The following is a 26,243-nucleotide window of genomic DNA, read 5'->3' as shown; positions in this document are numbered from 1 at the left end:
TTATGAGAAGAAACATTGGCATATTTGCTTTTGTGTCTTCCTAGAGTTATGATATGGTGAGATACTTAAGTAGTAGTTATTGGAATAACTATTCATATAAGTAGTTAAGCAAGAACTCTAACTTGTATATTTATGTTCAATTTGGGTTTTATTTTAGCCTTTGGACATTTTTCTTTTTAATTTTTACTAAATGTGATTAATCATTAATAAAATATATCTTATTCTCTTCAGATTGAACATTATTCTATTTCCTGCCTCAGAATTAAAATAAATGTTTTAATAAATGTTTTCACTGGGTTATTTCTTTAATTTCTCCTAATTATATTACATTCTGCTGTATTGGGGAAGTGCAGCTTTTAAAAGTCAAGTGGCATGCCACAATGGGGAGTCTTAAGAGCTCAATATAATAAGGAAAACATAACATACCCTTTAGACAGATGTTAGACTCTGCATTTACTTCTCAATCATTAAAGAAATTGGGCATTGAAAATGGCATCAGTTTTTCAGGATGAACAGAAATAAATCACTACAACTATAATGACCTAAAATATTAACTTGGAGTATTGTAAAAGTTCCCCTGTACCTGAAAGGACATCATACAATTTTTATTTTTAAATTTTTTTCTACATGTGTAGTCAGAGATAGTACCAAGTTAGTGGGAAAAAAAAATAAAAAAAAATATGGGGACTGAGTTTAGTTTTCTGAAGTTCCAGGGCCTGAAAGAATATCAATGGCTACTTCTCTTCTTGAGTTGATAAAATCATAGTAGAACATTCTTCATTCCAATCCATATAGTCACTGTTAAAATTAATTACCTTATAAGCAAGTCTTTATATGTTTAACCCAGCATCAGAAAACATATTTAGCATGGTTGAATGCAGGTTAAATGTCTGCTCACAAACCTCTCAAGAGATAGGTATATGGACAAACCTTGAGTCCATGATCTGGCACCAACCCATTCCACAAAATCTCAGGAAATTTATTTGTTTTCTGCCATGAACCTTTAAAATCCCCAAATGACAAAACAAAAACATGGAACACAATGGATATCTGGCCTTTGTGATTTTGCTTTTGATCAGATGAGCAAATTAACTTTCCTTGTGATTATGGTTTTCAACTTTTTTTGTGGATAAGGGGTTCAAGGATGGTAGGTGGATATATATGTGCTGCTGGTCCGTATACTGGAGAGGAAACAATGATCCACCAGCAGGTCATTAGTGAATGATCTCCTGTAACTGGTAACAGAGGTAGTTGGCAAGCAATTTGTCAGCACAGCAGAACTTTCTGAAGACAAAGCACCATGTGTTCTAATCAAAGGCACCTTTCTGGTGAGAAAATTATGCCAAGTTCTTGGGTCATCTCATCTGACTACATCTGTCAGGTAAACATGGGACTGGAGATGTCAAGCTCTGCAGTAGCAGAGCTTGAGGGAATATGAGCTGTGAGGGAATATGACAAGAGTGGAGCCCAAATCCCTAAGAGGGTATGGGTTCTTGTAGGCACACTCTTAAAGAGTGGAACATCAGTGAACATATTAATTTCTCTGATGAATTTATCATAGTGGCAATGTGACCATACATTTTAGCTTTCTTAGGACAGTCCTGTTTTACCTTTGCCCCAACTTGATTGTCAAGGGTATTCACAAGCACACACAAAGGTGCCCTGCTCTGGATGGTAGGCATTATGGTCATCTACCAGGTATAACAGTGAATGCTGGTCACCAGAGTTGATAATACTCTTAGGTGAAGAGTGAATCAGCACACAGAGGTGAATAATGCAGCCAGCAAGTTACCAGAGAAAGCATTATGCTTAGCTGTGCAGAACAACATTATAGTCTTCAGGAGTACAAACAGGGTCTAATGTGTACCCAGAGCCCCCATGGTACCAATATTGCAAATACCACTGCAATGAAGCAGAAAGCTCTATGCACACAGGTAGCTGCTCTGAGAAGTAGCACCTGGAATTGACCTTATCCTCTGCTTCATTTTAGATCTATGAGCCTAACTGATTTTAAAGTTCCTTCCTTGTTAAAAACAACAAGGACAAAAACCCATCACCAACAACAGCAAAAAAAAAAAAAAAAAAAAAAAATCAGACCCTTCTGTTTATCTTCATTTGTAATTCTCTCCCATCATTATATCTTTTCGTTTAAATTTATTATTACCCCTACTGAAATTTGTGTGTGTGTGTGTGTGTGTGTGTATTGTGTGTGAGAGAGAGGGAGAGAAAGAGACAGGCAGAGAGAGAGAGAAAGACTGAAAACTGAACCCAGGTGTGCTTTACCATGTACTTACACCCCCCAGCTCTTTTCTTATTTTGAAACAGGGTCTTGCTAAATTGTTGAGGCTGGGGCCTATAATCTTCCTGCCTTAGCCTCCTGAGTGGCTGGAATTATAGAGGATTGTACCAATTTTTTCCCTAATATTTATACTGAAATATGCCTGTTGCTTTTTCTAATTATTCTGAATCAAATCAATTTTTAACATCACCATATATTTTGAGTGCTAACTACGTGTAAAAACTGGTATCTATGCTAGGATGTAATGGTGTCAATGACACAAAGCTGTTCCTATTCTCTTGGAGCTCATACACTAGGAGGAGGAGAAATATACTAATCCAATAAAAAACCCCAGTGAGTATAACATTGGCTTTGTGATGAATGCTAGCAGAAGGTTCCCCTGATGCTCCAGAAGGGGAACTGATGCTTTGAGGGCAAACAGGAGGGGCTTCTTAAAGAAGGTGAAGGTGACTTGGGGGTGAGGGTCAAGCAAGAACTGTAGAGCACAGGCAGGGGCTCCATGGAGGAGAGGACATAGAGAGTAGGTCTCTGACAGGTGGAAATGAGCCTGGAAAAACATGGCGCCAGAGGAGGCTGCAGAGTGCTAATGTCTAACCTAGTTACATTAGCAGAAGTCATGCAGAGAAAGAAAATTTTGAAGGGCTAATCACTTTCTAGTTACCAAGAAATTTGAGAAACAGTATATCTCTTCTAGGCTTGTTTCATCCTCACTGTTTGCAAAGGAGAATAGAAGATTGATTCTTAGAATTTCTGGAACTTTCCAAGCCAATTCTCTGTTTAATTTTTTTTTTTACATGAAACAAAGCAATAACCTAAGGCACTCAATTAGTAATCTACTACAGCATCTTTATTGGATTTTTCCCAAAGTCATCCCTTTGAATTTAGATTGGATATGTCTATAGCAGAAGCAGTTTTAGAGAGCAGTACATGGTATTGTGGATATACTCAACTGTTGTTAGCTTTTGCTAATGCAACTAGACTTATGTCTTTTCTCTCTGCAATAGGCAAAAAATGTCTCAGAATCTATTTGGGGACAAAGAAGGGGCAGAGGGACTCTGGTGCTGACAATGCAGACAATGTAGTCTATTCATAAATTGTACCAAACTAGCTTTTTTTTTTTTTTTGAGAAAGTATCATTAATATTGATAATGATAGAGGGAACTTAGGACAGTTCTCTGAATAACTAGACCAGAATTCTAGTGTTAAACTTAATCAGTTATGACATTTTCAAATATAATTGTAGCAGGGGAGGAAGTCTGGCTGAATTCCTGACAGAATCCCCAGGACACAGATTTTTAGACGGTAAAACAAATCATTCTTTGAATATTTTCCTTTTGAGCTCCTGCTTGGCTCAAGAAAAGCCTGAATCATGAAACCAATTTTATTCTTTTTGAATTATCTTAGCAAGGAAAGGTATCAAAAGAAGCAATCCAATGAATAAAATACATGACATTTAACTTCTTAAAAGAACATTGCTTGAGGTCAATGGTTACTTTCATTGACATTTTTGTACTTCTCCAATCACATCACCTTTATTAGCAAATCATTTGGCACAAACTAGGTCCTTCATGACAAAACATGAAAATAGCACTCATATGTTTGATTCTTGGTGATAAATGCTATTTAAATGTTGATGAAGAAGACTCAGAAGCATAAAGGGCAATGCTTGGAAGGAGAGAGAATAAAGAAGTCAGTTAACAAATATGTGTTCTGAGTTTCTAACTTATGATACACTCCTGAAGCCTGGACTACATGGGTCATCTTTTGACTCCTAGATATTTTTACAATTTCTTTTGCCAAACAACGACCATCCCAATAGGAAGTGAAGAGGCTGAGCTCAGGAATTGAGGGATTGTGTGTGACAGCATATGAGTGGCATATGATCTATAAATTACCCACATTGCCCTCATCCTTTTAAACTCAATTAAATCCACTTGCTAGTATAGAAATACAGGGAATTGAACCTGAGGATCCATGAATTCCTGAAGATACATGAGCCATTGATAGATGTCCTCTCTGTGAAATGGGTACAAAATGTGACATGTACATAATGGGGACAATGTCACAGAGAAACCTCACGAGGTACAGTTAATCATAATTCAACATAAAAAGGCTCCAGAGCATGTGCTTTCAATTCAGATACAAAGAAACTTTACAGAAGGGAAATTTTTGTGCTCATTTTGTTTTCTAAATGACATGAAATTAGTTTCTTCATAGTGCTTGACAAAGAGTTTGATCAGTGTTATTTTTTATTTTTATTTTTGATTCCTAATCAGTGCTTTTATAGTTTCTCTTTGCTTCTAGACCTACAAAGTACCTCTATAATGTTGGTAATGTACTTAGGACCTGAGAAGTGGTGGCTTGCAATGCCCAAGCATCTGACCTGATTTGAACTTGCAGTCAAGAATCAAAGACAGAGTTTGCCTGGTGGACAAGGGGAATATTTTGTGGATTTTTGTATCACTTTCAGTACTTAGCATGGTGTCCTGCATAAGGTATTTTCTCAATAAACATCTTATGAATTTTTAAATGGAAAAACTTACTTCTACAAATAAATAATCCAAAAAAGAGAATTTCTTTTTCAGTACTTCCCCCTTGGATCTCTAGGGCTAAATGATAAAACCACTTACAACAGCTACTGAAAGTCCAGAACATACTGGACTCTGTTTTCAAAAAATAAATCCAAATTAAATTGAATAAGACTGGTTAAACTAAATTGTTGTTCTGGGCTCTGTAGGCACTGCCTGCCAACTAATGGAAGCAAAGGACTCTTTTAAAACATTTTCTGAGATTCAAGTGGATTTAAGAAAACTTTGAAAGGTTGCACAAAGAATGCAAACCATATAATATTGTTAGGTTGCCAAAGTATTTACTTAAAAAACGAGTGCAACTTTAATGTCCCTTATTTGAGGATCTGAATTATGATCACAGCTGTAACAACTCTGATATACAGAACTCATGTATCTTGATGCAAAAGTAGTGATAGACTTATTGTTATTAAGAGATCATGAAAATCTAAAAATACACACAACATCTAAAAATATAGTCAATTTAAAGAGTCCTTCAACATTCAATATGTCCTCATACTTCAAAGTAGAATAAAGGAGTAAAAAGAAAGAAAACTGTACTCCTAAATAAAGTCTTTCTATTTGAAGTAATCATAGAAAGTAAATTAATAATAATAATGACAATAGGGGAAAATTTAAAAGATTTAAAAAGAGACAGTAGGGGAAAATATGGTCAGAGAAATTTCCTTCATACACAAAATTTACTTTAGGCAAAAATTTCTCTATCGAAATTCCCATAAGAATTCTTCAACTACTGGGGAGAACATAATCCAAACCATATTGGAATTAAATGATGCAAAACTTAAAACTATTTTAAAGGGAAGTCTCTGATATTCCTGAAGTATAAACATTTACCATTTTAATATTTCCTCTACATTCTTAACATTCTCAAACACCTACCAGAAGGAGGACAGATACCACTATCTTTGTCTCACAGACCAAAAAAAAAAAAAAAAAAGTCTAAAACTAAAGTCCTGAAATTTACAATATTAATACTAAAATTAAAAATCTGAGCTTCTTCCAACACCTACACAAATTCTTTCTATCCTATATGATAGAAGGCAGCCTAGTTCTCAGGAGAATTAATTGGTTAATGGCTTAAATTGGCTTTAATTGGTTAATTGGTTAAATGGCTTTGATTAGGACTTATTTTCAAGTCTAAAAAAGACTGCTTCTCTACACTGAGATTTTGTGGTTCCAGCTTTACTCTTTTCAAATGTGCATGAGGACAACTGTCTGTAGCAAGTTGAAGAGACATCAGGGAAAGCAGAAGAAGAACTCATTAGACATAAACAGTCAGAGCCACTGTGTGACATGACGAGATGCCAGGCCTGGAAGGTGGACACAAGTAGAGGTGGGCCGGTTCTAGCAGAAGGTGCCCAAGTCACACTACATGTCTTGGGGTCAGCAGGACGCTGCTCTGCACCTGGCCCCCTACTCACAAGGTGTGTATTCTTGAGTAAATGGTTTATTATTGCTTTATAAATGTCATTGTTCAACTTTTTACTGTTCATATCTATAGAGTTCTTTTACATTAACGATATGTCAAATGATTATGGAGCTTCACTTCAATTAAGAAAATTACCCTTGGAGATATAAAAACATCTAAATTCTAGTTGTAATTAAGTTTTGGTTTAAAAATACAGAGAATGATTGTCTGTTTTTGAAAGCAAATCCAGTTAGCAGCAAATTCTGGGAAATAAAAGAGAACTTTTATAAACACACGCATGAAATCTAGTCACCAGATGAAACCATGTGGTAACTTAGAACACTATTGCCCAGCCAAACTTGGTCCTGAGAGTACATACATGACTATCTAAGGACATATAATAGAATAATTTCTATTGTGTTTCTGAGATAGACTGAGGCTGTGTTTCTTAGATAGACTGACCAAGCAGATAAATCACTTAAACAATGCAGCAAAAGGCTATGGAGTGCTTAGCAAGAGAGGACAGAGCGGCCATGATTCAATATCAGCCCTGTAATGATACAAGGACTTTAAATACAAAGGGAACTATCAAGACAGGCATGTGTGGTCCTATGACAATGTTTCTGAACTTGGTACTTTAAGACTCTAGTGTGCTTAGTGATTGAAAATTCAGTGGCATGAGTTATAATTCATAGTCTGTAAGAAGAAGAAGATTCCATGATAATCCCCAGATGTGGTTATCTCTCTAATCCCTGTCTCTCTTTTCTGGGCTCTGATACTTTGGAGGAGACTTGTGGTCCATACTGATGTCAATGATCAGATACGCCTCTTTTCACAATTTTAAAGACTGCCTAGTATCCATGGAATTCTTGAATACAATTTTGACTATTTCATTCTGTAAATTAACCTCTTGAGCTTTGTAGTATTCATTTTTATAAAATTTTCCAATAAATACATATAGTGAAACGTTTTCCATGTTTCATATTACTAAAGACATAGGTTTAAAGTTAGGGGAAAATCCATATACTTTAAATATTTTCTATGTACAGCTTACCTATTATAATCAATGACCTAAGTTCTTCATTATAAAAATAATATATGTTCATGACATGTTTAAAAAAGTAAAAGCATATGGACAAAAAGGAAATAGAAAATATTAGTGCTTTTCTTAGCCACTCCTTCTTCCCACTCAGATAATCTCTACTGTAGCTTTCTAGAAAAGTATCAAGTGCCTTCCATAGGTGCATTTTACAGTGTTTGACACAGGTATACACATATCAAGGATCTAAATGGCTGATTTGAGGTATTGATTTCTGACTTCATGTTCTGTAAACATTCCTTATCAGGTACACACATTTAAGGCTACATAACTTTAAAAGAAAGAGGAAAACTAAAACAAAGGTCATAATAGAGTGAAAAGGCAACTAACCTTTTTCCACCTCATTCAGATTAGCAGCTGGCAGCGACAAAGACAGAAGAGACAAGAGACTTTTTACATTGCGATACAACAGTAGAGCACAGGAAGCCAATGGGCAGCATTAACAGAGAAGCCAGGGTGAGGAGGCAAACAAAAGCGAAGCTTAGGTTTCTTACCTACAGGTGGGCCAAAAGCATACACATGGAGGGAAAGGAGGCAAAATGTAAACGCCATCACAGGGAGCTACAGGTCTGCATCTAGACCAGGGGAGGTGACACCGGTTGCTTGGCTATTTAAGATGCACAGTGAATGGTTTGTGTGTGGGCATTAGAGATTTGGAAAAAACAAACAAACAAACAAAAAAACGATATGGCATAAAATGGAGAAATTAAAATGTTCTGAATATTTTCCACAACATGGATTCTAAGACTGTATGTGTCCAACTTGTATGGAAAGTTTCTTTTTGCCTAATTCATTTAATACTAGTAAGCAATATGAGGGCCTGAAACATGATCAGTGTTGTGTCATAACTGTATGCGGTCCCATGAGGAATGAGTGACTTAAGACACGTTAGTCTTGACTTAACAGATCCAGATCCAGTTTTTTTTTTTTCTGTTGTGAAACATGAAAAAACATATTGTTCAATTGCTCTAGAGCCCAAGAAAAAGTGTCCATATTTCATGTTTTTGTTGGTTTTGAACTTGGCCAATTTAAGAAATTTCTTGAATATTTTTGTCAAAAAAGGGGCTTGTTTTCAGGAAGAAGATATTGAGTTAGAAATATAAAAAACAAGCTCCAAATCCCAAGCTAAAATTAAAACTGTAGAATCAATTCTTAAATTATTTAACAATTCCAAGTTCTACTTTCCCAATTCTTAGAACAGTGATTTTAATTTATAATTTAACCTTTCAAAAATTAATCTTGCCAGAAGAATACTCCTCAGTCATGCACTGTGCAATTAGCTGGACAGGGGATGGGCTGAAGTGAAGAACAGTTTTGATGATGAGGGTGAGGACAGAATGACAGCAGTGGCCCTTAAGATTTACGTTATAAATCTATTCAGGAAGAAAGAGCAAGAGTTTTCTCTTCTAATAAACCATTAACTACTTACTGTGATATTTTGGTTACTCAGTATAGAAATAACGTTTAATAAATCACCTAATGGTGATCACTTTCCTTAGAGTATTTCTTTTTTCTTTCTTCCTTTTTTAATTTTTTTTTTTTGTGGTGCTGGGGATTCAACCTAGGGACCTGTGCATGTAAGGCAAGCACTCTACCAACTAAGCCATATCCCTAGCCCTCTTCTAATCCACTTTATGGCCCACTCATCATGTCATCATTTCTCTGCATGATTATTTTCAGATCTCCGGATTTTCTCCATTGACAACATTATGCTCATTTTAACTTCACATAGGTGACAATGCAAACATTGACACCATAATAATTCATGAGCTTTTTCTATGAAGTTTTATTGGTAGTACCTATTGGTACCTAAACAGAGTTTACTTTCTTATTGTGTGTGTTTGGCATGCAGAGTGAAAAATCTTCAAAGCAAAAAGCAACTTGTGACTCAAATGCTTTTTAAACAATGACAACATTATTATATTCCCTGAGCATAGCAGGGTTTCTGTTCCCAGATCTCATGCTCATTAATCAGATCCCAAAATTAAATTTAACACAATATAGTTACATTATAAGAAAATTCCTCCCTAACTGAAGACTTGGATGAAACAGGATATAAAATTCTAGAGTCTGATTTATACTTTCCTATAATTAAAGGCCACTTATGTGCCACTGATTTCAAAATGCAGATGGTTGTTTTATATTTTTGAAATGAGCTCATTCACATATGCACAAAAACACTACAGTTAAAAGATGAGTTATAAATTTTCCCCATTTAGATATCTTCTCTCCTGCCAAACTGTCAAAATTTCATGGCCCACAAGACCTTGTCCAAAGTTATAATGGTAATATCTTCATGTTTTGTACGTCATGCACTTTCTCGAGTTCAATATTTTTCTTGATCCTCTGCCCAAATTAAAGCAATCCAATATTTGTAATAGTTGTAAGTTAAAAAGTCTAAAGGGGTTTCAGTTCCTATGCAGAGACAAACCTCTTAATGGGTAGTAATGGTAGGTTCTTGCATGACAGCTTTCATAAATGTCACATTTTGGCTAAGAAGTGGTTTTGCTAAGCTTTGGGTTATTATGATATGTTTTAAAGGAAGAGATCTGATGTAGCTGGGAAAGTCACATTTCTCAGAGGAAGGTGCACTGAATGAAACCATTCAAGATGGGAGGACATGTGTCAAAAGATGTGTAGGATGAGAGCCTGGGAAATGAAAGGTGAGCAGGTAAGACAAAGACAGAAAAAGAAAACAAAAGAATAAGGAATAGCAAAGCTAAAGCCAAAGCAGGGGGACCCCTTCAAACCAACTCAGTATCTACCACCTTATTTAAATTATCATAAGAAAGACATACAAAAACCTGAACATAGCTGTTCTCCAAGCCCAGATTTCATCAGGAAGGGAAAGTATTTATATATATTCATTCATCCATTCTTGGTATTCATACATAAAAAGGCATAGATAGCAAAATTATGCTTGCAATGCTTGGATCTAATTTGTCTGGTGGAAACAGAGTAGGTTGGTTTATAGAGGTCTCCAAGATTAAGTGGGTTCTTAATCACTTTTCAAAATGATCAGAACAATGACAGAAAAAGAGACCTATTTTTGTCCTAAGACAGTATTAAGTAACAGATTTTAGTGCAAACATTGGGTTTTTACACATATCAAATTACCCTCAGGTTATCAGAGTAGCTGTAAGGGCTCCAGAATCTGTGGCCACAGGGTCATACCAAGTATGAGAGGTGTAAGTTTTATTGGTGGAAGGTGAAAGCTTTGTAGCACCTAAACTCTTTCAAACCCCTGTACCATAGGTACATGTTAGATCTATTTCCTATCCTTATCCTGTGGTTAATGCAAAATATCAAAGAATGCTCAAATTTTGCCTGCTAAGTAGTATAAACCCTCTATCCATGTAATAGAACAATTAGTGATATTCTCACATTTCTTCTGAAAACAGTGTAACTTTACATGACATAAGGTGCCTTACTCCTATTAAAAAGACCTGAATCACAGAAAATGCAGCTTCAGAGACCCTTAAACAAATCTGAGCTGTTAAAACTGAACTTCATTATTGTATTTAGCAGTTTTTCATCATGAAAGATACTTTCCCATCAAGAAAGGTATTGATAAAAATTTAAATTTCAGTGTTTTTTCCAACAAACCCTATGAAAGTTAGCTATATAGGTGTGTGCATCTTCAGTGTTTAGAGATGTTAGTCTTAGCCACATCTATAGATATTTCAGTCTCTGATTTTCTTAACTATGTATTGGATTTAATGGAAATATAATTAATAAAAATATCCAGCTAAATGGAAATGGTAGCTTTCAATAGACTAGTAGAATATACTTCTTTATTTTTTTAAAAAAATATAATATGGAATTATTTTTTCCTCCATTAAATATAAGAGATTAAGGAACAAAAAGACAACTATGAATTTTCTTATTCATAGTCACAAATATCAGTCAAACAGATGCTCTGTCAAAATAGATAGGACATAAACTTGATGTTGATTTTATAGCAAATTGATTTAAATTGAGAGGAAGTTTAGCAATTTGGATAGTCATATGAGATTTATCACCCTCAGAGACAAAGTGTCAGAAAAAGGATGATGGCTTTGTAAGAGTATCACAAATGCTCAGTCTCTTCCTGATTTTTATCTTGAAGGACATGGGTCACTAGAAGCAAATACTTGCTGATAAAGAAATAAACATAGACGAAGTATCTCAAATGTTTAATTACATTTTGGCTATTTTAAAAATTTTCTCTTTTCACATATGTTTTGGTGAGTTGGTTTGTATGGGGAAAATGATTTAAATGGAAATGCTATTGAATTGTGGGATAAGAACCTTCTACATGAAAAATTCTTTTTTGCTGCAGAGCAATGACTTTATAATGGACTCGTGTTGCACTGAGCTTGCTGGTCTTATATTTGGTTGTCTGAAACCATCTTAGTTCTTTCCATTATTTACATTACATCTAATTTACAAAACACCTACCAGTTATAGAATAATAGAATGGATTAGTAAATAAATAGGAGCATAGTGCAATGATACTTTCAAAAGAAACAGTGATTGATGGCATAATGTTTCCCAGTGTTCATACCTGTGTACTCAGGTGGGCAAAGGCATGTGTAGTTATTGATCCCATCAACACATGTAGAATTATTTTCACAGTCATTGTCTTCACAATCATCAACATTGACTTCACAATTTTCTCCTTCAAAACCATCAGCACAGATACACCTGAATATCAGGACAGAAAGACAAAATAAACACAAAAACAATTCACATCTTTTTGCTGCATTTTAAATCCATGTGATCTAAATATTGAAAAAAACCATAAATACATTTGTCAATTATAGAGCTCATAAAATTATAAGAATTTGTTTTTTAAAAGTTTTGAAATGACATGTTGTAAGCATTGATTTAATGTAATATCAAACAAACCAGAAAACATTAAAAAATAAAACTTATGTTGGCTTCAAGATGGTAAATGGCTTCAGGGTCTTAAAAACCAATATTTCCAGGTATGATACAGAAATAAAGTTTTACTCCACAATCATAGATATCTTAATCCCAAGTTTTTCTCTAATAGAGTAATTTATGCCTCTTTACTCAGAAATGAGGAGGAGCTAATTCTAATTCTTAAAATCACATCATGTCCTACTCTATGTGAAATGTTTAAGATGTCTGGCAACAAAAAAGAAATGTAATTAAGTTTTGTCTACCTTGCAATTACAAAATATGAACATTTTTTCTAAGACAATAAATGTAATTTACTACATAAAATATTGTATATTTAATCTCAAGTAATATCAGTATGAGCTTTGAGTAAAGTGTAGATGAATAAGAGAAAATTTTGTAACAGAAATGAAGTATTTTTCTTCTATAAAGTGACAATTCTAACAAGTGTTAGTAGTAGATTAGCATTCTAAAGTGAAATTCTTAATGTCACTTAATGGACTCTTTCATAATTCATGAAGTACATCTGAAGTAATTGTACTGTATGATTAAATAATTCCAGATTTAAAATGTTCACAGCATGATTGTCTATGTATATTGTGGCCTGGAAATGAATCATTAATTTTCTGTTTCAGTGGGACCTACATCTCATCATTGCACACTGTCTGTTAAAGCAATAAGCAAATCATCAGATGAATGCAGGACTTGCAGTCAGGGAAGAGTTGGCTATTAATTAGCATAATTGAGCCAACACTTTGTCTTGCCCTAATCTGACTTGATTAATCATATGTGTATGTGCATGTTTTTAAATTTTTGATTTGTAACATCCTAAGCTGAGAACCCTGTGGAGTCTCCATTTGTTTTTAATATTGCAGTATACCTCTGGGAGGGACCAATACATATTGTCCTTATTCTGTTTTTCTTTTTTAAAAGAATGCCCTTGGGTTTGAAAAGGAAAATGCCTGTTTGCTTAGTTATTCTTGCTCCAATATTTCAGACAAAGGAAATCACAGCCTCATGACTTACCAGAATCCATCTTTTTCCCCTTCTTTCAAATGGCAAGTTCCTCCATGTTTACATGGGTTACTGATGCATGCATGAATTGGGACATCACAATCCTGCCCCTGTAGAAGGAATGGCCAAATTAGGTTGAATACAAATGAGGACATCCACAGCGCACAGAGAAAGCATAGTACAATTATGAAAAAAAAAAAAAAAAATATGTTTCCAGACTGTGGCTCTCACAACAGCATCTATTTACCTTGAAGCCATAGGGGCAGGTACATCGATAAAAGTCAACTGGATCATTGTTACAGGTGCCATCATTTTTACAGGGATTTGATAAGCAGGGATTACACTTAGCTAGAATGTTGACATCGACAGGGCCTAAAAATTAATTGATAAATACGAGAAAGAGATTTTTTTCAATGTTAGTTCATTTAAAATCATTTCTAATCTTTAATGTAACAGTAAATTTTGGATACAATTATAGGTCATGTATCTATATGTGTTTCCCCAACAAAATGAAATAAGGAATCAGCATAATCAGGTGTTCAAACATACAATACATGGCTGGGATAGTTTGGGGTCAGATCTGGACTCTGGATTGGTAGTTTAGGGGGTTTGTGTCTAATGTTAATGACATTAACATCACAGGGTAAGTTCCCTTATGAGTTCAAAGTTTATGTGGATGCATTTCATGTAACTGCCTACATTTCAGTTTTAGCCAGTTTCATGTAAATGCATGCTATTAGTCTCAGAGAGGACCACGAATGTAGTGATGGGATATGAGAGTTTTATGAAAAAGTAGAAATCTATCACTATAATTAAAAGCATAATAGAACACATATTCCCAGCTAGCACTAGCTTGGAATTGTTACTTTCACACAGGAGATACAATCTATGTTCTGTGATCTTGGTGAGGTGTTTGGGTTTTTTGGGTTTGTTTTGTATTGTTTTATGTGTGTGCTAGAGGTTGAAATTTGGGCCTCACACATGCTAAGCCATGCTTTATCACTGGCTATACCCCCAGCTTCACTGCTACTATTATACATATAGAAATAAAGTAAAAATGTAGTCTCCATTACATTCTCCCTTGCATCCTTTTGATTCAGTTTGTTAGTTCTTTAGCACAATAGATGATGACTGAGATTCACATTTTCCTCTCCAATAAAAATAAATATCATTAAAATGATCTGTACTTGCAGTCTCACATTTTTAAGTTTCATGATCCACAGTAGATCTAGATCAAATGCAACGTTACCCATTATTTGCACTTTTTTGATAAATGACTAATAATGCTGAAAATGAAATGTTCTCAATAAAATTATGTTCCATTGATGCTACTTTTTTACATTTGTAAAAGCTCATTAGCTTTCTTTTAAGAAGCTGTTTCTGACTAGGGTGATGGAAAAGTGATATCTCTATACATAAAACAGAAATATTTTATAAAAATTCATTGTATTGTTGTTACCAACAATCTCTTTGTAGCTCTTTATCTTCATTGGAACAAGCAATAGTAAATTCAGTCCTGCATGTCATTACACACAATTCCTAACAAAGTAGTTTGGATAATTGTTGTGAATATATGTTGAGCATGCCCCCAATCCTTATTATCACTGACATAACCTTCTAATGTAATTTCACCAAAATACTTTATAACTTCTGCTTGTTTAAGCTACCTTTCATGAAATCACTCTACAGATTAGAGCATATGTTTGTGAGTTATGCAAGAGAAAGTAAATTTACATAGTGGCTGTGGAGTTCATCACCATGGGAAATACTAGTACTTATTCAAATAACAATTTTGAATTAAAACCCATGAAAAAGAGAGTGCTTTGTGTTGTTTTTCTAGTAACAACACTGAACTAAAAAGGAAAACCCTGAGTTATATTTACATAGAAATTTCTGTTTCTTTTCAACATTTGGAAATGGATGACAGTTATTGGGATGACAGTGTTAATGGGAAGGGTGGTAACTGCTTCTAGTGATACCTCACTCACTAGTGGCCACCTTCCACTTTTTTCTTGGTAACCAAAACAACTTAGTTCAGTCTCTGTATCAAAATATAGTTTGGAAATCACTGGAATTAATTCTGAAGTGGGCCTCATGAAGTTCAATTTCTTACCTCCCCCATTACTTATCAACTATAGAACAAAAAATTCCACTTATCAGCATATTGGAGAAATTAAAGGTGGGGATTAGTTCAAACAGTTAATTAAATTAGCATAACATCTCACAATCAATGGCTTTGTGTTTGCTAAAATTCTATTTAGAGTCAGTAATAGCAAAAACATCTAATTATTTGGGAGAGAAGAAAGAATGGAACTCAGAACAAAGGAACAGGATGAAACCTTTGCGAAATGCAAGCAAAACATCAGGTCAGTATGTGCAAGCATGTGAACATTCATTTGGCTATATCCCAAGACCTTGAGGAAAAAATGTTTTTTGGTCTTTCTGTGCTTTCAAACTTGTTAAGTCTATGATTGAGTAGAAGAGTTCAGGGCTGGCAGTTTTCAAGTTCATCCTGTGCAATGAGATGCCTTTCAACAATTAAGTTTAAGTATTTAGATACGAACTAGAGATGGTGTTGGGGGTGGAAAACCTGGATATACCTTGAAGAACTTAATAAGTCAATAGGTAACAAAACTGCTGGGATGAAGGAATCCTTGTCCAGTTTACCAGAGAATCAATAATTTTATTTAGTAGATGTCCACTGAACCAAATGACTAATAAGCAATATCTAATTTGTCCATTTTTTTCCTAGGAACAAATTTAATTTCCTATGTTAGTAATTAAGCTGAATTACTTTCATATTGAGAATTTGTACATGTATATGAAAGAAGACTTTTGTCTCTTTGTATATATATTCAGTGTAGTTGAAAAATCAGGGTAATAAGCATTTTCACATTGAAAGGCTACTCTGACAATTTGTTAAACATGCTGAACTGTTTTGGGGGCACTGGTTTGGGGACACAGTAAAATACTGAGTTCTAACTTCAGTTAGTAAAACAGACTTCTAGAGCTGCATTCTATTTGCTCCTCCTTTATGATATTTTTCTTTAAAATCAGTTCTTCAAAGATAATTTATTTCTATTACTTGAATTTGAATTGAGGAATGCAAAAAATGATTGTAGGTTGTATAAATTCCAAATGTACATAGCGGAATTCTTTCGTATCTCCAAATACTTACAATGATGTGTGTTTTCTTTTGTGTGTGTGTGTGTGTGTGTGTGTATGTACATACACACACACACACACACACACACACACACAAGGACTCCAGGGATGGTTGAAAAATTTGAAAACTATAGGAACTATTAAGAACACCATGGGAATGGAAGTGGTTATCAAGACATAATTCACTTCTGTTGTACCAGAACCCAGGGTTGATGATTTTCATATTGTTGAGGAATATGACTATGATTTGGAAATTTGGTGTGAACAGCCATTAAAAGTGACAGAATAACTTGAGGAAGCAGGGGAGGTTCTTTTGGTTCTGGCATTGCTGCTTGGAAGGGAAATATAATTTTCAAGCCTTTTCCCTTTATAAAGCTAACTGTTTCCAAGAACTGTTCAAATATTGTCAACAAATTAGTTCTTGTGCAATGGGCACCATGGAGAAGAAATCTCATTTCCAGAAGATGGTTGTGTACTAGTGTTGCTGAATGAATACGGCTGGAGTAGGGTACCTGGATTGATGTAATAGTTGGTCCTGACTTAAGAAAGCATGGTAACATCAGCTTCATAGATATAGGTGTGTTTAGTTTAATAATTCAAAGGGAAATGAGAAGAAGGTTTGGTTCACAGTCTGTTTTTGTCAATTACTTTAATCTCTAATGAAAGAACTGCTGGACTTCAAATCCATTAAGGTTTGTAGGCGGACTTGCTTACTTGACTCAAATCACTAGCTATGCACCTGACACCAATATTGCCACCCACTGGGAGTTGTATATCACTACGATTTATTGCCGAAAGCTCCAGAAAAAAATTTCTAACCACACTCCTGACTCTTCCTTAATTCTGGCATCCCCCAGAAACATGAATCCAACAACATAATCCTCTAGCTTTGCCCTTAATGCAGTCTGATGTAGAACAAAGACAAAAAGACATATGTAGAGAATATTTGATGTTGGTCATAATGAGCCAAAAGGAGACTTTTATTCAAGACCAGTGAGTCTGTTTCACTTGCTATTACTGCATTTCTTAAGCATTAACATCAGAGATACATTTGTTAACATTCCATTGTTATTTATCAAATAATTATTGAGGATCTACTTTTTGCCAGGCACCAGGTTATGTTTGGGAGGATCAAGGCCAACAGAAATACCTGAGTTCCTGGAAAAACTTACTGTTCAGCAGTAGAGACACACATATATCAATTAGAGAAAGAATGTGGGAAATGAGAAGGCAATCTTACAATACATGTTTTTAGATTCTACAGACCATTAAGACAAAGGAATCCACAAAGTGAATGGAAGGACACATTTGAAGTTCATAATGAAAGTCATGGCTAGACAGTTGAGCAACAGACTGAAATCAATCAAGAATTTAATAGGGCCAAGGACAGAATTACACGTGTCTACATTAAAGACTGTGTTAAAAAGGAGATGTTGGCAATAGGAACAAAAAAAGAGGAAACTATAATGTATATAAAGGAGCTGTAGCCACCATTGTCTAAAATGAAGAGAGAGCCAATGGTAACTGAAAAGAAGCCATTGAATTTAGAAACATGGAAGTTGTTGGTGTCCTTGTAATAGTTTCAGTTGAGAGATACAGATGGGCACCAGATGATGGGGGTTAAAATTCTGTGAATTTGCATTGCATAAAAGGTTACATGTGACTCCTTTAGGATCACCGGGCTTGATCATTGACTCCAGTTTAAATGTGATCTTAGACCAATAAATGAACTTCTTATGTTTAAACATAAAAGAACAATACTTATTTTATGAAATTATATCAAAGAGAATATGGATGTGAAATGTTCAAAACTGAATGTATAATTGTTGGTTTTCTTGACCCTATTAAAACAAATGACAGTTAAGATTTTCCCAGTTCAAAATCTTAAAATGTACAATGAAAAATAGCCCCTGTTTATTTTTTAAAGAGTGGTGTTTTTGATAGATAACCATATACTTATCTGAATTCAGCTAATGTATACATTATAATCCCCCCAAAATAATGCTATTTAAAAATTAAAACAATATATTAGTGATCCTAAATCTGAAAGTGTAAAAAGGCTTTGATAAAATTCTAAATAATATTTCAAAATAGTGAATTTTCCATTACTTCTAGTTTGGGGTAAATTAGTTAATCATCTTCATACTTAGTTAATAACTAAAGATAATATCAATCAACAATTTTGAGACACAAACCAAGTTTGTAAAAAATACCCCCAAAAGGAAGAAGTTGCCCTTGCTAAAAATTAGTAGTATTTCAATGTTGTTGCTGAGGGGTGGTCAAATTTCTCCCAGGAGTTCCCAAATCTACAGGATTCTTAATGTATATAATTAGGACAAGAGATCAGCCAGTGGGTAGCAAAATGTTAATTATTTTACGATTTCAAAAGTTTCCAGGTTCTTTACACTCAAGCTGACTCCTACAAATGAAGTAATTACATTTTTTAGCAGCATTTCTGTGAATTTATTTGATCCCATGGCTGCCAGACACCTGTCTACCTGGGTCTCCACCTCTCTTCCATTTCTAATTTCACTTCTACATGGCTTCCTGTGAGAATGTCCTGATGGCCTCATAGACACGGCAATGTCACTACCATTTCAAAGTTGTGTGGTTCAGGTAAATATCACTAATATCTAATATGTATTTCTATCACCAAAAGTCCATATTATTTTAGAAATATCTACTTAAACCTATATACTAACTAAAATATAAACTCCAAGAAGATAGAGGTTTATATTCTATGTTGCCTAATGCTGTATTCTTACTACCTCAGAACTGTGTTTGGCATATAGTAGGAACTGTAATATTTATTAAATGAATGAATGTATATATCATTAATTTCAAATAGAATGCTCACTCCTAAGCATGCTTAAGAGTTCAAGAAGTGTTTATAAATGAAAAACGAACAAACAAACAAAACCACCTGGAGTTTAGTTGAAGTGTAGCTAAATCATCCTAAACTAGGAGTCTCAACAGGAATATTGGAAGTTAGCAAATTTCAAGTTGCATGATAATTTTGTTAATGAAAACCTGGAGAGACAAAAACTTCTGTTTTCTTGTAGAATGTCTGATCGCTCTAATGTCATCTGACGGTGAAGAGAAGAGGTGGTCACCTGGGATACAGAGGTAATGACCACCTATTTTCCACTCAAGAATGCTCTTGTCTGGGTATTAATTAAATATGCTCTGATCATCTGTTTCATTCTGTTCCTTGTTTTTGTTTTATATAAAAAAATATGGCATTGTACAATAAAGAAAGTACTCCGAAAAACTGAATAAGTTCTTATTTTTTTTAGAGAAAGAGAGAGAGAGAGAGAGAGAGAGAGAGAGAGAGAGAGAGAGAGAGAGAGAGAGAGAGAATTTTTTAATGTTTATTTTTTAGTTTTCGGTGAACACAACATCATTATTTTACTTTTATGTGGTGCTGAAGGATCAAACCCAGCACCCTGCATATGCCAGGCGAGTGCATTACTGCTTGAGCCACATCCCCAGCCCTGAATAAATTCTTATTGAAATAATTCCTCAAAATAATTGCATAGATTTTTATTGCAGAATAAAATGACTTATTTTAAAATTTAGTTTTAAAACTTGGCTTCAAATAAAGAATATTATCTTTATGCTGTAATTTAAAATTATATATTGACAAACCTTAATATTGGGAGATTTTGTACTTACATGCATTTTACATAAATAAAATAAAAAAGATTCACACTGCTCTAACAATGGGAAAATTAAATTAAAATATGAAAACATTCTATTATAAAATAGATAAAGGAACATCACTTTATTGCACTCAAGTTCCTAAAGCATGCATGTTCAACAGCACAGGACTCAGGAGATATCCTTGGATGAATTATTTTGATTAATAGATTTGAATACCTTACGTTCTACTAACCCATTTCTTATAAGTAAATATTTCTAGCAAACATCTGAGAATAGTTCATAATTTTCATTTTCTCAGTATGTTTCCATAGTAGGCAGCAATTTTATTGACACTGATAAATTGTTCTGAACATATTTTTATATTAAATTATAAAGTAAATTTCAACAACATGCTCTGAAGTCAGAGATTCAGGGTTCAAAGTCTGTCTTCCTTTACTCAGATTTTGACATATTATTAGTCACTCTACATGCAATATTTTCCTCTCTAAAATGGGGAAATGACAGTTCTCACATAGGAATAATGTCAAGATTAAATGATAAAAATGTAGATAACGTGCTCATCATAATGGAAGAACTGAGAAAGGAAGTGATCATTTATTATTAGTATCAGTAGTGGTAGCAGTAGTAATATTGGCAAAGATCCAGTCTAAATTGTCATAATTCTTGAACTAGCAGAGAAATAATAAGAAAAGGAAATTTCACAATATTTTGACAAATGTTGAGACAAATGCAAAAAAAACATTCTGAGTTTCAGTGCTTGCTATCACTCTAAAATTATATTAAGGTATAGAAAATTGAATTAAATTCTTGTCTGCTAAATGCAATTGCATGACATGTGTTGAGTCTTGAATATCTGCACTGTTGCAAACTGTCCTGTACCCATGCTTTTAGCTATTTAACAGATAACTTCAAATATGCATAATCTATTGATTTGGTAATGTAGTGAATATTAAACTAATCTGCCAAAGTTCAGCTGAGAGACCTAGGACTTTCTATTATCTGTCAATTAACAAATCCCAGCTCTGTTTCCTGGGGGCACTGAAACAGGTACAAAAATTTCCCACAATGTTCCTGCAGTTCTGCCCACCAGGTGCACCATCTTCATACTAGTCTATCTGTCCCAAAAACTGGTTTAGACATCTTTGCATCATGAAATCTTCTACAGCCTGGACATTACCATGATTTCTTCCTCTGAGCCTTTACAGCAATTACTACTATAATTTGGTAGCCATGAGTCATATGTGGAAGTGAAGTTTAGATTTAAATGAAATGAAAACTTCAATTCTTCAATCACATTAGCCACATATTAATTTTCTCAATAACTACATGTGGCTGGGGGCTACCATACTGACTAGTGCAGATGGAGAACATTTCTATCTCTGCAGAAAGTTGTAGTGAATACTACTGATAAGAACTTATCTTCCTGAAAGTCTATTTCCATTCAGGCTATACTAAATATGTGAGATGATACAGTCATGAAATGAAGAACGAAAAGGTCAAATAAATTAAATAAACCTTTAGTTAAATTTGCATAAACATATTAAGTATGTGCTGAATTTATGAGATCATTTAATAAATTAATGCAAACTATAATGTTCCAGGGTAGACTATAAGTATATAACTTCTCAAAATTGTGTTATAACATCCCCCAACTCATCCCTCAAAAAGAACAGAAACGTCTCCAGGAAATTATAAACTTAAGAAAGAATAAGCACCAGCATTCTTCAAAAAGAAATGTGGATACACCTGAGCGGAGAGGTGTAACAGAATTAGGTTGCAGTTTCTCAACTTCCCTGTGTATTCTGCCCCATAATATTCCCTCAAACAAGATTTCATGTCAATTTTGCCTTCTGTTCTTCACCTTCAATAGTAATTTCTCCCTCACATTACCAAAGAATGGTATACTTCTCTGTTCACCAGAAGGTAACCTTGGCCATTGCCACAAAGAAACATTTGGGAATACAAAAGAACAATTTAAACAGTTCAAAATCATTGTCACTTGTAAAGTTTCTTGCAATCAATGCACCTAACCTCTTAAGAGGCACTGCAATAAGATTTTACCTTGTTTTTAATAATGATATTAAAGCATATATAAATAATTATGTCATTTCAATTAATGGTGTACCAGTATTAATGACAACAATTCAGAGGAAAATGTAAGCATTTATAGACTTTTGATGGTGGGAAACTTAAAAAATTCAAATCATATTGTACCAAAGTGTTAGAATTTTCTGAGGTACTGGAACAGAAATTCAAAGAGAACAAAAGAAGTTCTAGGAACAATAAAATATGTGAATGGTTATCTTGCTTTTATTTCTTTTAGAATTAGTTGGGGGCACTTACATTCCACCAAATACATTTAAAAAGAACAACCAAAGAGGTTTGTTTTAAAATGTTAACATTTGGAATGTTCTGCAAGTTATGATGGTTTTGCAAACATATTTAGGTATGAAAAAAAGCATTAGATGCTAATTTTAAAATGTTAGGTGGATGTGTTTTTTGAAAATTCTTTCTTTGTCAATAAACCATTGTGGTTTTTTTTGTTGTTGGAGTTCTGAAATGTTGGAATACATGCATCACTAATGTATATTGTGTGTTTTATACTGTGAGTGAGACATGTGACCTGAACATATCAAAACTGCTAATCCTATCAAAACTTTTTAAGGTTGATACTGTTATCTTTGCTTACTCATGAGGAAACCGAGGCACAGATTTGTTAAGTGATTAAACTAAGGTTATCTAACTGTTGGGAAATGAAGCCAGGATTTACCCCTGACCAGGCTGAGGTTCAAACTCATGCTATTATCTACTTACTGCACAATGTTTACTCCCCAAACATTCTTTTCCTGCATAAATGTTCAAGTGTTAAAAAATTATTTTCCCAGCTAGGTTTGCAAGACTTGGAAGTGAATACCATATCATAAACTTCTTCATGTTTCACAATACAAGGATTTAGTTTTAAACATAAAACAAGCTTATTCAATGCTTGCTGACTATAGATTTAGAAGTTTCAAGAATTTTTATCCTCTATATAATAATTTCAAGCAGTCCTCTAAAAACATTTACAATTTATGAATAATAGTTACCTTCTATCCCATTTTTGGTAAGGAAACTGAGCTCATATATATGATTGCCAAAAATCAAAATACATGAAACAAATTTATAGTGGTTGTCTCTAAGACTTGTGATAATGGTTAATTTTATTTCTGTTTGCAGAAATAAAATGTTTCTCATTGTTTGTATTTTTCTATTTAGAGTTTAAAGTGTCCCTACTTAGATTTGAATTTGTTCACATATTACTCTTGTAATAATGGAATAAAGTAATATTTGTTATGAAGATACTATTTGGAACTCACAAATACATCAAAGGGAAAAGAACAGAATGCAAAGGATCAAGACATGGGAACATCCACACAGGGAGTCTGTGGTACATGAGGCGGGTCAGAAGGTTTGGCTGACCCCTTGAGGGGTTTCTTCTTACCTGGTATTAGGAAGCCACAGGGCCCTGGCAACCCTAAGAGGAGGGCACATGCTCAGACAAGGCAAAAGCAGAACATTTTACTTGTTAGAGACTATGAAAGGAATTTCCAGAAATTGTGCTTCTATCTAAATCCTCTAGAAAACTTAGTCATTTCTGCAATATATCTGAAAATGCTAGTTCTTTAGTTGGGCATTTGAGTAACAGTTCTTTCTTGTCCAAGAACAGAGATAGAAAAAGTCATCATTTACTGGGCTTATCAGCTAGAACTTAGAAGTCTAGCTGAATTTTTCTTTTTGAATTAAAAGTGATTAAAAAAAAGATGTGCAAATATTTAAAAACCATACCTTGACATGCAAATTTTTTGGAGGGAGTTGTGAGTAACAGTTTATCCGCCATTTCTCCAGGACCAGCACAGCGAGCAATTCCAGGTTCCTTATACTCCGACTTCACCCAGTCGGAGAGCCACTGCATGTTACAATCACAGTAAAGAGGGTTGGCTCCAATTGCTCTGGAAAAACAACACCACAAAAGCACACACACACACACACACAGTATGGAAGCATTGTTATTTCCTAAGGGAACAGAATTCAAAGTGATGCTCAGTAGAAAATCCCAATAGCCTTATTGATAATAACACTTTAGAATAAAATGGAGACATTGGGGAGTCCCAATTTTCCTGAACCATGAGCATCTGGGGGATTTAGTGAGTTGTCACTAATGTTAACACATCCCTGAGCTTCACAAGGTCTCCTCATACTTTCAGAGACAAGGTTGATGTTGGATATAAGTACACTCTAAAGGCATCCTGCATTTACTAATTATTTACTGTGAACTCAAATCCCTATGAAAGGTTCCAAGGACTCAATGAATGAATAAAGCATCATTCTTAACTCCAAAGAACTCCTTGTGCTGAGGAGATGAGCAAATAGTCAGGCACAAATAATTTTCATTTGAAAATTATTTATCACTGCTATAGTAGGAGTATTCTCCTTACAAACAGAGACTACTATTTTTTTTTTTTTGGTGGGGGGAGCTAATGGTTTGAGACAGTCTAACCTACTTGAGACAGATGGAGTTAAGTAGATGGGAAAGGTTGGAAGGATAATTCAGGTGAGGGTAAGTGTCAACACACAGAGGTACTAAATGGCATGATATAATCAAGATACATAAACCTAGTCTAACAGAGCTGGATTGGACCATCTGTCATTTCACAAAGTCTTTCATTTTAGGACTTTGGTTCTGACTCACATCAGGAGTTGTAGTGATAGAAAAGTAATTAAGATAATAGCTGATTTTTATTACACTATACAGTCTATAGGAGCTGGGTTATGCCATCTCTATCAACTACACCATCTTATTTTAAGTGGTAATTTCTATTAAGTCAATAACATTGGAATTACTTTACAGGTTAAGAAACTGAGTGAAAAGTTAATTGGTTTGTTCACAGATTTGCAAAACTTGGGCACAAGTAGAAGATACATAAAGCAGCATTTAAAAACTGATTAATTCTGATTTACAATTAACTTCTGATTATTGAAATTTCTAGGTCTGGAGTTCAAGCATACTTGATCTTATTCTTTTTGTCAGAATCTCTACAACTTACTTAAAATAATCTTTTATATTATAGCAATTTTAATGCCCGACTTTAACCAAGAATTGGAATATAGTAACTGTGTTCTTCATATGTATGTCAGATGCAAGTCTTTCTAAATTAAAAATGAGCAAAATCATGTTTTTGAACCACTTCATCTCATTTTCACTGATATTCACCAAATCCGTGCTATGACAGGAGATGAAGAGGGAAAAGGGAATGGAGCAGAGGTTTTTATCATCTCAGCCATAAATGACAAATGCATGAATGAAATACAAGAGAGGATACGGCACATGACAGAGAAGGCTCAAACTGCACTCCTTGTGGGAGGGAGAGGCTCACACAAAGACAAGGTTCTGCTCAGCTTAAGCAGCACACTGCCTGTGTAGCCATTTTTGATTCATAACCCTAACTCCAGCACCAATGTCCACTTTCCCCTTTTTGATGTGCCCTCTGCCACACAGAGTGGCAATCCTACGCCCCTGAGCTAAGGGATTCATTCATTATATCTCATGCAGATGGAAGCCATGGAGTTTGTGATACTGACTTTGAGGTAGGTCTGAGGGCTCAAAGATTAAAAAATAAATAAATAAAATGGAGGTTTTTGTCTCCTGGTACCTAATAGTCCAATGGAAGGAATATGAACAGTAGAGAGCAGTCTGACAGATGGATTAAAAACTCACACTGATAACAGTCCCAGAAAAGCAAAAAAAAATATTGACTATTGGATCCTCCTCTCCAAACATCCCTCTTTCCTAGTTTTCTAACTTTCTTATCTTATTGAAATTTTGGAGATTTAGAGGGAAGTGCAAAGCTATGGGGAAACATGGCAGGCTAACTTTTAGGGAATTGAGGCCCAACTGACATCCATATTTAGATGGGAGTAGGCTGACTCTCACTGGGTGGTATCAAATTCAACATCATCAAAGGACTTTCTGGAACCTTGCAGTGATCCCTGCAATTCTTAAGTTTGTCAAGTTATTATACCCAGTGAAAATAGAACACTGGAATTCTACACAAGTGAGTTTTG

At 34.5% G+C, this 26,243-nt stretch overlaps 1 protein-coding gene across 4 annotated transcripts in view; it reads right to left on the bottom strand.

Moving 5' to 3' along the window:
- Positions 1-26,243, bottom strand: part of Slit2 (slit guidance ligand 2) — a 333,688-nt gene that overhangs the window by 25,568 nt on the left and 281,877 nt on the right. For 3 of the 4 annotated variants that reach the window (XM_076864130.2, XM_076864129.2, XM_076864128.2), the window contains 4 exons: positions 23,967-24,130; positions 13,561-13,685; positions 13,326-13,423; positions 11,941-12,080 (listed from right to left, as the gene is read on the bottom strand). In XM_076864130.2, the coding sequence (XP_076720245.2) occupies positions 11,941-12,080; positions 13,326-13,423; positions 13,561-13,685; positions 23,967-24,130 (527 nt within the window). Of the gene's footprint in view, positions 1-7,724; positions 7,752-11,940; positions 12,081-13,325; positions 13,424-13,560; positions 13,686-23,966; positions 24,131-26,243 lie in introns of all 4 variants that reach the window. The other variant, XM_076864131.2, reaches the window with a different exon arrangement.

The sequence above is a fragment of the Callospermophilus lateralis genome, chromosome 8, assembly GCF_048772815.1.
Source record: "Callospermophilus lateralis isolate mCalLat2 chromosome 8, mCalLat2.hap1, whole genome shotgun sequence".
In the NCBI taxonomy this organism is placed as follows: Eukaryota; Metazoa; Chordata; class Mammalia; order Rodentia; family Sciuridae; genus Callospermophilus; species Callospermophilus lateralis.
The sequence above is the reverse complement of the archived record's forward strand: the minus strand, read 5'-3'. Positions and strand labels throughout refer to the sequence as shown.